At 44.0% G+C, this 16,204-nt stretch overlaps 5 protein-coding genes across 6 annotated transcripts; 3 read left to right on the top strand and 2 right to left on the bottom strand.

The window, feature by feature from the left end:
- The first annotated feature begins 1,158 nt into the window (after positions 1-1,158).
- LOC6573448 lies at positions 1,159-1,786 on the top strand. The gene is made up of 2 exons (XM_001999493.4): positions 1,159-1,288; positions 1,418-1,786. The coding sequence occupies exon 2, from the start codon at positions 1,422-1,424 to the stop codon at positions 1,689-1,691; it is 270 nt and encodes an 89-aa protein (XP_001999529.1). The 5' UTR covers positions 1,159-1,288; positions 1,418-1,421; the 3' UTR covers positions 1,692-1,786.
- A 55-nt stretch (positions 1,787-1,841) lies between these two features.
- On the bottom strand, positions 1,842-4,411 carry LOC6573449 (adipocyte plasma membrane-associated protein). Its single transcript, XM_001999494.4, has 4 exons — positions 4,133-4,411; positions 3,872-4,077; positions 3,514-3,814; positions 1,842-3,406 (listed from the first exon to the last, which is right to left on the bottom strand). The coding sequence occupies exons 1-4, from the start codon at positions 4,246-4,248 to the stop codon at positions 2,308-2,310; spliced, it is 1,722 nt and encodes a 573-aa protein (XP_001999530.1). The 5' UTR covers positions 4,249-4,411; the 3' UTR covers positions 1,842-2,307.
- Positions 4,412-4,658: 247 nt separating this feature from the next.
- On the top strand, positions 4,659-5,829 carry LOC6573450 (max-like protein X). Its single transcript, XM_001999495.4, has 3 exons — positions 4,659-4,851; positions 5,036-5,448; positions 5,524-5,829. The coding sequence occupies exons 1-3, from the start codon at positions 4,719-4,721 to the stop codon at positions 5,740-5,742; spliced, it is 765 nt and encodes a 254-aa protein (XP_001999531.1). The 5' UTR covers positions 4,659-4,718; the 3' UTR covers positions 5,743-5,829.
- LOC6573451 lies at positions 5,802-9,555 on the bottom strand. The gene is made up of 3 exons (XM_001999496.4): positions 9,385-9,555; positions 7,242-9,317; positions 5,802-7,183 (listed from the first exon to the last, which is right to left on the bottom strand). The coding sequence occupies exons 1-3, from the start codon at positions 9,451-9,453 to the stop codon at positions 5,924-5,926; spliced, it is 3,405 nt and encodes a 1,134-aa protein (XP_001999532.1). The 5' UTR covers positions 9,454-9,555; the 3' UTR covers positions 5,802-5,923.
- Positions 9,556-9,604: 49 nt separating this feature from the next.
- On the top strand, positions 9,605-13,913 carry LOC6573452 (RING finger protein unkempt). Of its 2 annotated transcripts, XM_015166931.3 has the most exons (9): positions 9,605-9,713; positions 9,781-9,990; positions 10,883-11,302; positions 11,365-11,567; positions 11,866-12,008; positions 12,246-12,357; positions 12,541-12,663; positions 12,734-13,308; positions 13,380-13,913. In XM_015166931.3, the coding sequence occupies exons 1-9, from the start codon at positions 9,652-9,654 to the stop codon at positions 13,575-13,577; spliced, it is 2,046 nt and encodes a 681-aa protein (XP_015022417.1). In that variant the 5' UTR covers positions 9,605-9,651; the 3' UTR covers positions 13,578-13,913. The 2 variants fall into 2 exon arrangements, with proteins under 2 accessions (XP_015022417.1, XP_001999533.1); XM_001999497.4 differs by lacking the exons at positions 11,866-12,008; positions 12,246-12,357.
- Positions 13,914-16,204: the final 2,291 nt, after the last annotated feature.

Raw genomic sequence — 16,204 nt, 5'->3', positions numbered from 1 at the left:
ATAAGATGTTAGACTTATATTAAGTTGAGTTTCAAAACAAGAAACGCATGCAATCATAATACCCTTTGGACACTGGAAAAGAACTGAAATCTATTTCTATAAGGCTGGCGGCAGCACAGCTCGTTGCCAAGTGGAAAAATTTATAATACCCTGTATTCGTTAAAAGCTCAATGACATACACAGTGGCATATAAAATATGACCATATATATAGATGATCTATAAAGATATCTTCGTATTTCATATCTAGTAAAAACATTGTAAGTAAATAATACACAACTCATCGTTTTCGTTAATTTAAATGAATAAAAATGCTTTGCGTGATAATTATGCCCATTTGTAAATTACCTTTAAAGACATGAGCTAAAAAACGTAGTAAAAGTGAACTAGAAATTTATCTGTCAGACAGAATTGCTGTCTTACACTGCTAATTATTCTAGATAAGATATTTGAATTGACTACGCAATTGAAAAACATTACAAACTTTTATCTTTTGCTCATTTGTTATATTTGAACACTATACAGAATATCGCTGAGCTGAGTTCCCAATTATGTGCATATTATATCAATATACAAAGTATTGAAACATATTTCAGCGATTTAATCTCACTTGCAGGGTATTACCAAGTCGAGTATGCTTATGTATCTATGCATATCAGTATTCAACTAGTTAAGAAATATTTCAATAGCTCAACTTTGGCTATTTCCACATATATATGTAGCTCACATTAGTTTCTGCAGGGTATCAGCGAGTCGAGTATGCTCCAGCTGATCGCAGTCTTGTGTTTCGCCAAACTCAGCGCATATTATGTCAGTGCACAAACTCTCGCTTTGGCGTATTCCCCGAACACGGAGGCAACACGTGACACAGTCCAAGCGAACGTATGACCAATCCATCCGCCTCGCCAGTCGTCGATCGTTTATGATCGCGCCGGGTGCGAGGAGCGAAATTGCGAGCAAATTGTTTTTGTGTTCTTGTTAGCTTTATAGATAAACGTTTGGACGCGAAGCGAAGCGACGCGATGCTTCGGCAAGACGCTCGGCCCCTGCCAGCCAGACATTACTAACACATTCCGGCCCCGCTCCGTTCCGCTCCGCGCCTGTCGCTCATATGAAAAAGTATTTAAATGAGGAATTATTCGGTATGACAAATCAGAATCGCAATAATTGTGAAACGGTAAACGTCTCGCAAGGCAGGAGAGAAATCCGCAAAAAAATAAATATATATACATATATACATTAAACATCTGTTTGCCAACGGAAGCTGAGCGACTATACGAATCCCAAGAGGTAAGCACAAAGTGTCTAAATTTAATGCGCCCAGGCATCTAAATATTTAAAGCATATACTTAACGCATTATATGCAGCGTGACATGTAGAAAAAATTGTAACACTTCCGTTTCACATATTTGTTCGCAGAAATATGGCCACTGCTCACTTGCCCATCCAGAAGTACAAATACTACGAGCACAATGGAGAGCCGGGCTGCCAGGGGCTGGACGAGGTGAACCGCATGTTCCGAAACTTCTGGGATCCCACCGCCTACTGGATGTGCGATAAGCAGGGCACGCGTGCTCGCTTCCTACGCTGCCCCAAGTCACAGCTGTACTCGGAGGAGCTCGGCCGCTGTGTGCACTACACGGAATGGAGATGGACGGATCCCAAGGAGCCGCCAAGTCGGCCACAGTCCTAGGCAATGGGCCCACAATTCGTTCGCCAGCTCACACACTCTCATTATTTATACATAGAACATAACTCTTATATTTAATATAACATTTAAGTCTCGTATTGTTTTTAAAAAACATTTTACTTTATAAGTGCAAAAAATACACACAAATGAGAATATCAGTACAAAATCAAAAGGTATTTTTATATTTCCTCTATATATATATATATACGAATATATATGTATATATATTTTAGATCAAATGTCTTTTTCAATTGCTTGACAATTTCGAGCATTGTTTATAATTATTTGTGAGCATAATTTATTATTTCCGTCATCTCATTAACTGGAATGCAAATGATTCACACAAAAAGGGAATGTTGTCGTTATTGGGAATGGGAATCGAAATATAAAATAGCAAAAACTCAATTATATGCAGGTTGTGCGACATATAAATAGCTGCCCTAATTCTGTTTTCATTCAGTTAACGCTTGCAGCTAGTTGTAATTGAACTAACTAGTTTGAAACTAAATAATTAATCGCCCGAGGGCTGAGTGTTTCCGGGCGAACGACATCAACGTATTGTTGTTGGGTTTTCGGCTAGGAAATGAAAGGGAATTACATGTCGAGGCTCTGCTGCCCTTTAGAGCTCCACATGGGAGCCTTCCTTGTTGATCACCTTGAGCTTCTCCTTCTTCGGTGGCTTGGTGTCTACGGGAATCTGCTCCTCCACAGGCGCCGGTTTCTTTGGCACTGAGCGCTTTGTTGTCTCTGGCTTGGGTGTGCTGCTAGCCGTTGTTGTTTTTGTTGTGGAACTTGTTTCTTTCTTTGTTGCCGGCTTGGGCGTTGTTGTTGTTGTTGTGGTGGCTGGTTTGGCTGTAGTGGTCTTTGGCTTGGCAGTTGTCGTAGTTGTTGTTGTTGTTGTTGTTGTGGTCGTTGGCGTCGTCGTCGTGGGTTTTCTGGTTGTCGTAGTTTGGGGCTTTGGCGTCGTGGTAGTTGTCGTTGTTGTGCTCGTGGTTGTCTTTGGTGCTGCCTTTGGCTTGGGCTTGGCCGTTGTCGGCGGAGCTCCAACAGACGCCTCTAGACCGCCCTCGACGCGCACATTACGCACCTTGACGGTGGGCTGCTTGGCCGCCTTGGGGGACTTGACACGGGCCAAATAGTGATTGAAAGGTGAACCCAGATACAGATGATCCTGGAACTCGAGCACATGTGAAACACCCACAACAGACTTATCAAATCCGTGCAGCGAGCCCACAATATTGCCATTCCAGTCCACACGAACCACAGTGGTGCGCTTGGGTGCCAAGAGCATGGCCATTTCGCCGTGGCCAACAAAGTGCACAAAACGCTGCGAGAACTTATTCGGGTACACACTGTTGATGTATCGGAAGGGCAGCTCGAAGAGCGCAAGCATGCGGGCCAGGAACAAACGGATGGTGGGGAAGCGCGAGAAGAGCGAGAAGCTGGGAGGATGCTCGCTGTCAGCGCTGGACACAATGGGCACCCAAATGCCGTCGGCGTCGGGAGTCAAATTATCGGGCAAGCCAGGCAGACCCTCAACAAAGACTTCACTCTGACCTTTCTTGGGGCCCTTCAGGTAATACTTTGTCAGACGCATTGCTCCCGTCTCAGACACCACAATGAAGTCTTCATTCGGGCTCAACGCCACACCGTTGGCAAAGAACAGTTCGTCAAGCAGCACTTCGCTCACGTTCTTGGCCCGATTGTATTTGAATAGACTATAAAGAGAAATCATTAGACAAAGGCGAAGGGTGAGATGAGCACTAGCTCAAACAGAAACCGGTTTGAGCGGGAGCCGTTTGATTAAATTATTAAATGAACTCACCGTCCAGATGGATTAGCCAATGAGGTAAACATAATATCTTGAATGGTGAAGTCTGAAGAAGAATCGGTCCAGTAGATCTCACCCTCCTTGCTAACGGTCACTGAATTGAAGACCCTGGCTCGGCGATTGATGCTCTTGCCAGGCAGCTCCTGAGTCGGCGACACCAACAGTTTCTTCTTGTTTGTGGTTAGATCAACTAGCCAAAGTCCATAGTAGGCATCGGCGACGATCAGATTATTGCCTTGGGTATCAAATGCCAAGCCCAGCGGGCGACCACACTTGGCCTCCTCAAATATTTCGGCTACCAGAGGATTATAGATCTTAGCGAATATCCTTAATACAATGTCAGAGTACTTACCACAAGGCTCGCCGAATTTGGCTACATGCGTCACATGGTTGGATGTCAGCTTGATGATCTCACCACCATGTAGGCCAGTGTAGATCTCATTGTTGCGCACGATCAGGCACTCCGGGCCATAGATGCGGCCCTCCAGCAAACGCTCAGCTCCCTCCAAGTGAAAGTTGGACTCGAGGGCGCCCTTCAGTTCTTTGGGTGGGGCAACACTGCGGAAGAATGTGTTATTAAATATACATATAAATTAGGCGAGCAGTAACTTACATGAAATCTTTATAGGGGAAAGTTGTGCGCGGGGGCAGACCCGGGAACAAAATAATAAATAGAAAGAAAATCATGAAATTCATAATTCTCAGACGTATTGACCGCAACAGTCCCATGATTAGGTATGTATATAAAACAACTAGCCCTTTCAACTAACTAAACAAAGTAATTTATATTAAATGGCAGCACAGGCCAAGAAAAAAAACCAAAATCGACACGACGGCAAAGTTCAAGACGAAAACGCAAAAGTCATCGCACCGGTGTAGTTAAAGCAGGGCTGCAAAGCAAACAATACTTAAGCCGCCTATTAGATATGTGCATGACTAACAAAATTATGATAATTGAAAATTATCATTTCGAGAAAAATTAATTATTGTTTAATGGATTTATTATCAATGCTTTATTTATAACTTGTTTTTAAAATTACTGTACAAGCAATACAAATTCATTTACAGTATATTTTCGCTTGCAAAAATATATACTAAATAATCGATTATCGAACGCCCTCCACAATGTGAACTAGTTCTCATTGCTGAACCACACAGTAAATTGAGTGCTCTTGTTTTTGTGGACGACGCAGTTGATAATGAGCGACAATCTGATCAGTAAAGAGGAAGCCTGCAGCATGGAGCAAGATCAAGATCTGGGAGGCAAGCACTACTCTCGCTGCAGCAGCGCGGGCAGCACCCATACACCCAACTCTTCGGCGCACAACTCTGGTAAGCAGCCAGCGTCTTCCTATTTACTGATTGTTTGTTTTTGTTTGTGTTCGCTACGAGCGTGACGATCAGCTGATAATAATGATGGTGGCATTGAGTTTCCGCTGCCGTTGTTATTTCTGGTATCCATTATCAGCGCCCAGCATTTTATTACACTTGCCTCCGTCTCTTCCCGCGCACACAGATGACGATGACGACAGCGGCGATGCACGACACATGGGAGCCACAAATTCGAATTCGAACTCTTCGCTGAGCTACAAGGAGCGCAGACGCTCGGCTCACACTCAGGCGGAGCAGAAGCGTCGGGATGCGATCAAAAAGGGCTACGACAGTCTGCAGGAGCTGGTGCCGCGCTGCCAGCCAAACGACTCGTCTGGCTACAAGCTGAGCAAAGCGCTGATACTGCAGAAGTCCATCGAGTACATTGGCTATCTGAATCAGCAGAAAATCAGACAGGAGGAGGAGAGCGCCGCTCTGCAGAAGGAGGTGACGGCGCTGCGTATCATACAGAATGGCTACGAGACCATGTTGCAACATCAGCAGGCCAATCCGGGGCCCGAAGAGGCGCGTCTCACAGACGAGGCCAAATTTCAAGTGGTCAGCAAAATGCGAGCGAAATAGTCGCACTAGAAATAACCCCGTGACAATCGCTCACTGACTCGTGTTTCACAGTTTCAGGCAATACTGGACGAAATGTTTGAGACATTCCAGAACATACCGATGGATAACTTCAAGCAGCTGACCAGCGGCGTCATACCCTGGCTGGAGGAGCATTGCAAGCCGCACATTTTGCGCAACATTCTCAGCCGGACGCTGCAGCAGATGGCGCAGGAGACGCAAGAGAAGCAGCAGCAGGCAATGGATCAGGAATCTGGGGAGGGTTTCAGTTGAATCCCCATTTGTTGTTATTTTTCTTCGGTCTTGTTTCTGTTTTTGGTAAATGCTTTCAATTAGTAAATGCGTCATTTAGTTGTAAAAGCGTGCGATATATAGAGGCTAACATTGACTTTTTGGCTTAAGCTTAAAGATTAGATAAATGCTACAATTAGATACGCGAATTGCCTATATATACTTAGCTTAGGGCGTGCCTGCCGCGCGCGTCCAGCAGCTGGCGCACAATCGCCATCTGCTCCGTGGCCTTCAGCAGAGTCAGCAACTGGAGCAGCACATTCAATGTGTACGCCTTGAAGCGAGCCACTTGCTCGTCCACTGCTAGCGCCGTCAGCAGCTGTAGCTGGTAGCGCTGCATCCTTTCCGCCGTCCAGACATGACGCGCCTCGTGCTGCAGCTTGAGCACGCCCGCTTGCATGGTGAACAGCAAAGCCTCGTAGAAGTTGTCGTCCTTGAGCTGCGACGCTTTCTTGGCACTGGCCAAGAGCACGGCCGGAAGATCGCAACGGAACTCGTGGGCGCGCACAAAGCATGTGGCCGCCAGTTGACGCACCTGTTCGCACCTGTGGCGCAGCAAACGCCAGCTGAGCCGCCGGAAGCGCTGCAGCAACTGCGTGGACTGCTGCGGCTGGCCAGTGGTGCACAGATGCTCCACCTTGGACAGAAAGCCCAGGAACAGTATAATGGAGGATGTGGCCTTAGTGCCACTGCAGCAGCTCAGCATGTGCTCGCAGGCCTTGGGCAGCTGGCAAGCCAGCTCCTCGTAGTTCATTTCGCTAGGCTCCCATTCCAGCTTCGTGTCGAACTCTGTCGCCTGCCGCTGGCCCAGCAGTTTGCCAAGTGACGCCCCGAAGAGCTGCAGCGCAGCGTTTGAAATGGTCCACTCGGTGTGGTCGATGTGTTCAATGGCCACCAGCATGATCTCATTGTAGTACTTGCACATGGCCGGCCGCAGTTCCGTGTCCCGCACCAGCACGCACAGATAATGCAGCGCCAATGCCTCCCAGCGGTCGTGGTTGCTGCTGCCGGCTGCTTCGTCGCTGGAGCTGCCATTGAGCCGCTCCAGTATGCGCTGCACGGCCCGATGCAGCAGTGAGCGCTGGCGCGGATCATCGTTTTTGACCACGTGCAGGAACATTATGGAGAAGCCGGCACCGCGTCGCGTAGTGCTCACCTGGCGGCACTCGGAGAGCAGCTCTCGCTCGAGACAATCGTGCAGCAGCTCGAATGCCCGATCCCCGCTAGCAACAGTGCTGGTAATGGCGCGCGTCAGCCTGCCAATGCTCAGGCCAGCTGCCTCGATGGCGCCCTTGTGCCGGCACCGTGTCAACACGGCCACATTGATGTCCAAGCAGCGCTGCAGTGCCTCACAGTCGAGCATGCCAGCCGGAGCAGAGCGAAGCAGCGCACAAGCCAGGCTGGTGGCCAAGTCACAGCTTGCCTGCAATGAAGGTGATATATTTAGGAGAATTCTAGAGGACGATTCTACAGATACCCACCTTCAATGTCAGCCAGAAGCTCATGAGCAAATACTTGCGACACGCCTCGTCATCCTCGTCGACCACGTAGGCGCTCTCACTGACCAGCAGCTGCAAGCTCTCGTCCATGTCCTGGAAACTGGCGGCTGATGCCTCCGTCTTCGCCTGCCTCGCATTGCCCAAATTAAGAAACTTCAGAATGACATTCAGAATCCGCTCGAGCAGTGGCAAGAGCTCTGCTACATCTGCTTCCAGACTATTCCGACCACCGCTGACCAGCTCGTCCAGAACACAGATGTGGCCAAAGAGATGCCCGCCGTCAGTTTTTGTGGTCTTCAGCGGATCTAACTGGAATGCATCGAATTTGTGCGTCAATTGCTGTAGACATTGGTCGTAGAGGCTATGGGTCAGCTGTGGATCAGCACCGCTGCGAACCAGCAGCTGCGCGTAGAGCGAGACCAGGGAGCACTCATCCACATCGGAGCTGAGGCAGAGCGTCAGGCAACGCTCGTTACACTGCACGCTGTCCACATCGCCCAGTTCGAGCAGAAGCGAAACGGTCAGTTCCAGAGCATCGTCGAAGCCCTGCGGATCGTTAAGGGACTTGAACAGCAGCTGTGCAACGGATTTGGGCTGAAAGACGCCATGATCCAGCAGGAAGGCGCCCAGCTGCTGGTTCTGCTGGGTGCTGCACATCTTGGCATTCTTGATGACGCGCGTGCTGTATAGGGATTTGTGCAGGATTTCGAGCATTTTCAGGGCGAATATCTTGGGCTGATATACATCGGAGAGGATGTCCTGCTCCAGCAGCTCCTGTAGCTGCCGGAAGAAGCGCTTAATGTCGTTGGCCAGTGCATCGCTGCCAGCGCCTCCATCCGCTCTTAAGGCCCTACTGAAGTGCTTGGCCGTGTGGTTGATAATGTTCGGCATCTTGCCCAGCATTGTGTTGCGGAATTCGGAGCTCTCCACGCCCCGATGACGCTTCATGAAACTGTAGAAGAAATCCAGGCAATCCTCTACAGCGAAATTGGCGAGATTCTCCACCAGGAACTTAAAGATCAACAACTGCGCCTCCGTCTCAAAGACGCTGCAATTGGTCAATAATTCTGTGCTGATCTTGAAGAAATGCAGCTTGGATGCCACATAGATCTCCTTGGCGAACATGCTGAATATGAGTATGAGACGCTGCTGCTCGCTGGCCGTCCGAGCCGACTCCGAGCTGGCCAGAAACTCCACAATCTCTGGCTTTCCCTGCAGCAGCTGAAAGAGAGCATCTCGTTGCTGTATGCGCAGAAACCACTGCGAGTGAAAGTTTTGAATCTCCGCTATGTTGCCATTGACCAGCAGCTCCACAGCTAGATCGAGCAGAGCTGCCGACCGCTGGCTGCTCAGGCTCTTCACTGGATACTGGCTGGCCGCACGCAGTCCCTTGTAGCTCAGACTCAAACGCAGGCCAGCAAAGAACTCTGACTCGTTGTGTCCACTTGCTGCCAGCAGCTGTGGCAGCCCATGGGAGTTGAGTATGCCGCTCAGTAGGTAGTATTTGTTGCGATTCGTCCATGGCCAGAACTCCACGATGAGGCGAAAGTAGGCAAAGGCGCGCCTTTGCTGTTTGCAGCAGTGGTTGAACAGCGTCAACGTTTCCTCCCGCGAGCCAACCTGACTCTGACGCTGCAGGCAGTGGTAGAAATGCTCCAGCTGCAGCCTCAGCAGCTGTAGCTTCGTAAACTTCTTCACCAGCAAATTAGTGGCCTTCAATATATGCACCAGACTGCTGTTATTATGCTGCAGTGCCGCAATGATGGCATCCATGCACTTGGCCTCAATCAGCTGGGCATCCAGTCGCGACCAATGGTTAGTCAGCAGAACTGCCTGCAGCATGAGAAACGCCTGCGGCTGATCATACGAAAGACGCTCGGGGAGATTAGCGAAATGCTCGTCCTCGAGCTCATATTTGTGGACGATGTGATAATAGACGCGGAAACTGACGTTAAGCGCAGCCTGATTAATGCTAAGTGACTCCGATTGGTTGGCCTCCTCGAAAATTTGGGCCGCGAGCTGGTCGGCCACCTCCTTGGGCAGGCCGTCGCCCAGGGACTGTGGGTGGGGGTAAAACGCAGTCGATACACAAAAATAAGTTATTTAAACCGGCAGAGCAACCTACCTGCAGATAGGAAAGACAGTCATTGTGGCTTTTAGATTTTTTCTCGCCTTTGGGTATTGCTGCAGCCATTGTTATACAGGACCCGCCTGGCCAACGAAGCGGTTGGAGCAAACTTATAAATAAATTAAACAAAACTCTTATACATTCCGACTACACGTGCAAAGTCATCGTTGGTTATTTATCGATAACAGCGATGAGTACTCTTCGAAATAGGCATTTAGCCGCTTATTGGCATGCGGTCTCACTGACATAGTGCTTCAGTTCAAGATGGCGAACGATGCGAGCAAGCTATTGCTATCTTCAAACCAAGAAAAAACCAGTCATTATACGTAAATAAACATGATTCAAGGTGAAATTTGTATATTTTTCACTAACCACAACCTTTTGCTTCCACAGCTACCTGAAGGAATTCCGCGTGGAACAGTGTCAATCGTTCCTGCAGCACAAATGTAACCAGCATCGCCCTTTCGTTTGCTTTAATTGGCATTTTCAAAATCAGCGTCGTCGGCGGCCCGTGCGTAAACGCGATGGCACATTTAACTACAGCGCTGATAATTACTGCACCAAATATGATGAAACAACTGGAATCTGTCCTGAGGGCGATGAGTGAGTATTAACGCTGCTCAGAGTGTGATGTCTGGCTGGGTGAACTGTGGAGACGCCAACGCGAACAATCAACGACGTAGTATTTTTTCATTTCCTCTTTGCGCTCAATTTTCTTTGCAATGTGTGTGTATCTCTTGGCTTCGTGTTTACAAACAAAAACTTTTCATTGGAGTGTGGAGGGGAATCAGCGTATCATCGACTAGCTAAAAGTGAAATTAAATAGCCGCTATTTCAATGTCTGCCAGTGTCTGTGTGTGTTTGTGCGTAATCTAATAACACCCTAAGCAGAGGTCAATGCTAACGGCCGCCCATAGAATGCAAAAGTGAAAGTGATTTAGGCGATATAGCTCGAGCTCGGAAATTCTAATCGGCAAGTGCCTCGACTGAGGGTTGTTGCTCTCGCACACACTCTCAAGTGCGCAGCGACAGTTATAGCTGCTACAAGTGTGTGCGTCATTGTTTTTATTGCGTTTTGCTTTTGCGCGTTTTTCCTTCAGTTTATTTTGGTTTTCCCCCGGCGGCGGCATCATAGTATATAGTAAAAGCAGTACTGGTAGCTTCAAATGTACAGTTATATTGGGCAGAGCTTTCCCGCAAAGCTTTGAGCAACGAACGTTGAGCACAAAGCAAGAGAGAGCGAGTAATAGTAAAATAATACGCAATTTCATTTTCTGCAATAACAGAAACAACAATCCTGACCCTGACTTGTATTGTGAATATACATGTGTGTGTGTGGGTGTGTGTGTGTGCATGTATGTAGGTGGGTGCTGATTCACCCAATTGCTACTATAACTGTTCGTTGGGGATGAACGGCTGCGTCGCTATTTTTAGCCTGCGGCTCAGTCTTTCTGTGCGTCACTTAACGATTCTCCCTCCATTATTTTTCGCACAGATGCCCATTCCTACACCGCACAGCCGGCGACACAGAGCGTAGGTATCATTTACGCTACTACAAGACATGCATGTGCGTCCACGACACAGACAGCCGTGGATACTGTGTGAAAAATGGTGTGCACTGCGCTTTTGCACATGGCATGCAAGATCAGCGTCCTCCAGTATATGATATCAAAGAGCTGGAGACACTGCAAAATTCGGATATAACGTTAGACGGCACCAATGCACAAAACGCGCTCGATAAGGAACGGAATCTTATGAACGAGGATCCCAAATGGCAAGACACCAACTTTGTGCTGGCCAACTACAAAACCGAGCAGTGCAAGCGTCCACCTCGCCTATGTCGGCAAGGCTATGCCTGTCCACAGTACCACAACAGCAAGGATAAACGTCGCTCGCCCAGAAAGTACAAATACAGGTGAGTCTGCGTCGCTAATCGTAGCTAAACACTTTTATTACCATTTCCCATTGCCTTCGCAGATCAACTCCATGCCCCAATGTCAAGCACGGAGAGGAATGGGGCGAGCCGGGCAACTGTGAGGCCGGTGACAATTGCCAATACTGTCACACTCGCACCGAACAGCAATTTCATCCGGAAATCTACAAGTCCACAAAATGCAACGATGTACAACAGGCTGGCTACTGTCCGCGCAGTGTCTTCTGTGCTTTTGCGCACGTGGAACGTAAGTAGTGCAGACATTGACCGAATTATTATATAGATAAGGTTCTGTAGAGTTAAGACGCTGTTTTCCACAACCATAGCGGGCGGTTAGTGTACTAGTGTATATTAGTCTAGTCTATATAGATTAGGTTCATATGTTACCTACATACGTATTTTGGTTGATATTGTTTAATTGTTTACTTGTCTTTTACTCACTTTCACACATTGATCACATTTGTGTAAAACCCCCAAAATTAAATGCAATCAATGCAACAATCGAATGCGCTTTGCTGCTTGAATCCATATTCCCCCACCTCAAGCTTATCTGGTCAACGAGCAGAAGATGCGTGATCAAGAAATTGCTTTGAGTGAACTCATTTCCAATGGCTTGTCCGGTTTGAAAGTGCAGGATGAGGTGTCTAATGGCAAGCTGTCGACAGGACTGCTCCAGCTGAGCAATAATGTACGTATTATCAAATCAAAGCAAATCAGAAATCAGTGTGATTGATCTACCAATACATTTATTTTGTTGTGTATATACATATGTGTGTGCGTCCAGCATTTTGCTAACACTCTAACCCCACTCCACTCGATCATCAGCTAATCCCAGCTAACAGCATCTAATCGCCAGTCATTGAGAAATATGTCCCGCTCTCATTTTGTTTCTTCGTTTCTCTTTGTTTGATTCTCTATTTCGTAGTTATTAAATATTGATGGTAATAATACAACCAACAAAATGTTGGTAGATGCTTTGGAAAATACAACTAATTCCAGCAAAATCTTAAATATATCACTACCACTGGACAGCCATCGTGAGTAATATATACTTTACATTGATTTTTGCATTGTTTTCAACAATGGTTGTGGACAAATTGACAGCGCATAAGAATAAAATAAAAAAGTAAAACATCGAAAAAAAAAAAATAATTCAAATACCATTTACACTAACTGAAATTAAACTAACGCATTTTCTTTCTGAAAACTATTCCAAGCAGCCTGTACATTGGACGATCCACGCGAGAACTCGCTATCGGCAAGTGTGGTTAACAATAGTTTATTAACACGTTCCTCGGCGCCAATTAACATTCCTAATACAACACTAAGTAACTCTATTAACGGTGAGTCACTGTCGACAAGTTAACAAGTCTGCACCATGCTAATTTCACTTATACACTCTCCGCAATATAGACTTCAATTCAGGTGGCTTTGCCGTCAACATTCCCAGCAGCTCGCTCACCTATAGCCCAACAAATCATGCCAATCTTTTCAATGTGTATGGCGCACCCAATAAGCTAAGCAATTCCCTTTCGGCCGCCACGCAAAATGATAGCAATAGCCTATTTTTTCCATCGCGCATCATATCACCTGGATTTGGCGACGGATTATCTATAAGTCCATCAGTTAGAATATCAGAATTGAATACCATAAGGGATGACATCAACAGCAGCTCCGTGGGCAACAATTTGTTTGAGAACACGTTGAATACGGCAAAGAATGCATTCAGTTTGCAATCTCTGCAGTCGCAAAATAATACTGATTTGGGTCGCATGACCAACGAGTTACTTACAAAGAATGCGCAAATCCAAAAGTTATCCGGACGTCTCGAGGAGCTCATGTGCAAGCTGCAGATAGCCGAAATGCATCGCGACAAAGCCAAACAGGATGCATTGGAGTGGAAGGACCGCCACGATCTAGTGCAGAGGCAACTCAATTTGCCTGGCGAACTGCGAGACCTATCTATACAAAAGCTTAAGCAATTGCAGGTAAGTTGCTTGCGTGAAATTACAAATACTCGACAACAACAATACTTACAACAACAATGAACAATTTTTAGTCGAAACTGCGAACGGATTTGGAGGAGGTAGACAAAGTATTATACTTGGAGAATGCCAAGAAATGCATGAAATGTGAGGAAAACAATCGCACCGTTACGCTGGAGCCCTGCAATCATCTGTCCATTTGCAATACGTGCGCTGGCTCTGTTACCGAGTGCCCCTATTGTCAGGTGCGGGTAATCACAACGCACACATAGAATTTGTTTCAACCGTTCCAGGACTATAAGTGAATAGCTGCCGTGTCCAATTGGTGTAAAATCTGGTCTCAGTGCCAATGGGCGAGGGAAACAGAATACTTTAATCGTAAGCAGAACGTTGATTGACTAGCAAAGGCAGAGCTTACACATATGCTTACATATTATTTATATTTATCTATATGCAAATTAATTATCTTGGATATTAGCAATTACTAGGCACAAAATATGTAATTCGTTTAGCAAGCTGCTATGCATTTGAAGTTTACTAATCGTCGAAATACCGCTACTGAAAACTTCTTTAATTCATGTTTTATATATACATAATTTTTTTAAACATTTGGTTTGTTTACCATTTTTAGTTTTGTGTTTGTTTAGTCGTCTTGTTTATATATGCAACGTGTATATAAACAAATTTCTAATTTTCATTTAGTCCATGACATTTTATTTTGTAAGGAAAGCATTTCCACTTTTATATCTGTATTCGAAATTTTCTAAACACTATTGACCAGTTAATTAAGAAAATAAAACCATTTACTTCTATATGATATACATGTAAACAAACGCTCATATAATATGTGACGTAAAAGTTTTTTGACGCCGCTTAAATTTAAAAGAAAGAAACGATTAACTAACAACAAATGAAGAACCACCAGTGATTTTTATAAACCAATTGTCTAACAACTTATATTTGTAATTTTTTTTAGATATGTTCAAATGAAATGTAAACAAATTGAAAATGTCGTAATTAAGAGATCTCTAGGCAAGGTTCGAATTTTAGCGTCTTTCATCAATGATATTTGAATGACAAAATTCAAACCAAATTTTGCAAGGACGCACAAAATAATGATAATTGTAGAAACATCCACGATAGTATTAAATCTATCTTTGACATTTGATCAGTTTGTCAGGCCACATTATACTGCTATGTGAAAAAGAAGAAAAAAAAAAACAAAACAAAACTCCTTTATTTCTGGTGTTTAGCCAGCAACAAATATAAAAACAGTTTCTGCATCAAATTATCTATAGATAATAATTAATAATTAAAACGAACACATTAACATTTTTTAATAATTTGTATTTGGTGTATTTCAATTTTATACTCTACTAGGTTACTATGTGATTTTGTTAGTGCTTTAAGTACGTTTTCTTTTTTTTTTTTTTTTTTTTTTTTTGGTAATTTGTATTCAATATATTTTTGTTTTCACTTTTAAATTGAATGAAAAGCTTCCATTGAAAGGCAGGTCAAAAATCAAATGAAAAACAATTTGTCAAAGTCTAAAATATATATTGATGGCCAATATTTACTGTACAAGAATATTAAATACAAAATATTTACAAAACAAAAGAAAATGAAGTGTGTGATGCTAAAGATATAACAATAAATGTAACTCCAGACAGCGAATTCAGTCTATGATAAATGTTAACCGAATCTAATCTAAACCCGTCTTCAGCATATTTTTCGCGAATACAAAAAGTTAATGTAATAATGTAGCTTATGACAAAGTTGAGCATATATATTTAATATAATGAACTCTAACGTATTATTAGGTATTTAACTAATGGAAAACAAGTTGATCACTTAGGGCATAAAACTGGACCTATCTATCTAAGTATGAATTTCACATGCAGAAACTTAGGCATTTATTGAAATTAGTAATACAAACATAAACACTCAAAAGATAATCAAGATGAATACAGTTATATACACATGTGGAATATATATATATATATATAAAATAATAAATTTATATTTTGTAGCGAACTAGCTAAGCAGCGCAAAGGCTTTTGTGTGTATGTAGTAGCCAAAAATTAATTAACTAAACAATAATTAAATGTGCATGTTATTGTGTGTGTTGCAATTAAATGCTTTAAAATTATTACTGCGCTACATAAGCAAAAGTAAATCCAAAACAAATACAAAAACAAAACACATCAAATATGAATACAAAACGGGAAAGACAATTGTTAGAACATTTGAAGACATGCAGGAACCACAAAGAAAAACATAATTACAAATTGGTTTTATAATGGAGCTGTTGAGTGTTTAACTCGAATGATTGCTTCAACTTGAAGCTTCTTTGAAATAAACCCCCTAACTCTGACTATTTGGGCACAACGTATTTATAGCAATAAACACAAATCTTCTGAAGAAGCACAAACATCGCATTACTTACTAGCCAAGCAATTAACAACTCACACATCTGAATCTTTTCATGACAACTCAACAATACAAATCAAATAACTAATTAACTGAGACATATACACGCAATGTATGGGAAATGTATGTATATTTTGTATACGCTACTGTAAGAGTGATCTTTATGTGATTTTGAAACTACTTGAATATGTGATCCAGAAATATATTAAAAAACAAAAATATTAAAAAAAACCAAAAAAAAAAATATATAAAAAAAAAAAACTTATGAATGAACAAAAATATATGAATATACATTTATGAAAGCTCTCGCCAGCAGCAGCAGCTAATGAATTGTTACCAACTAAACTGAACTTGATGTACAACAATATAAATAAACAAAATAAATAAAGCTCCAGCTCCATTTAGAAACAATAATAAAACACACGAACACACACACACACACAAACACATCTACATTGAGCATTCGCCA

Source organism: Drosophila mojavensis, unplaced genomic scaffold, assembly GCF_018153725.1.
Source record: "Drosophila mojavensis isolate 15081-1352.22 unplaced genomic scaffold, ASM1815372v1 contig_16, whole genome shotgun sequence".
Classification (NCBI taxonomy): Eukaryota; Metazoa; Arthropoda; class Insecta; order Diptera; family Drosophilidae; genus Drosophila; species Drosophila mojavensis.
The sequence above is the reverse complement of the archived record's forward strand: the minus strand, read 5'-3'. Positions and strand labels throughout refer to the sequence as shown.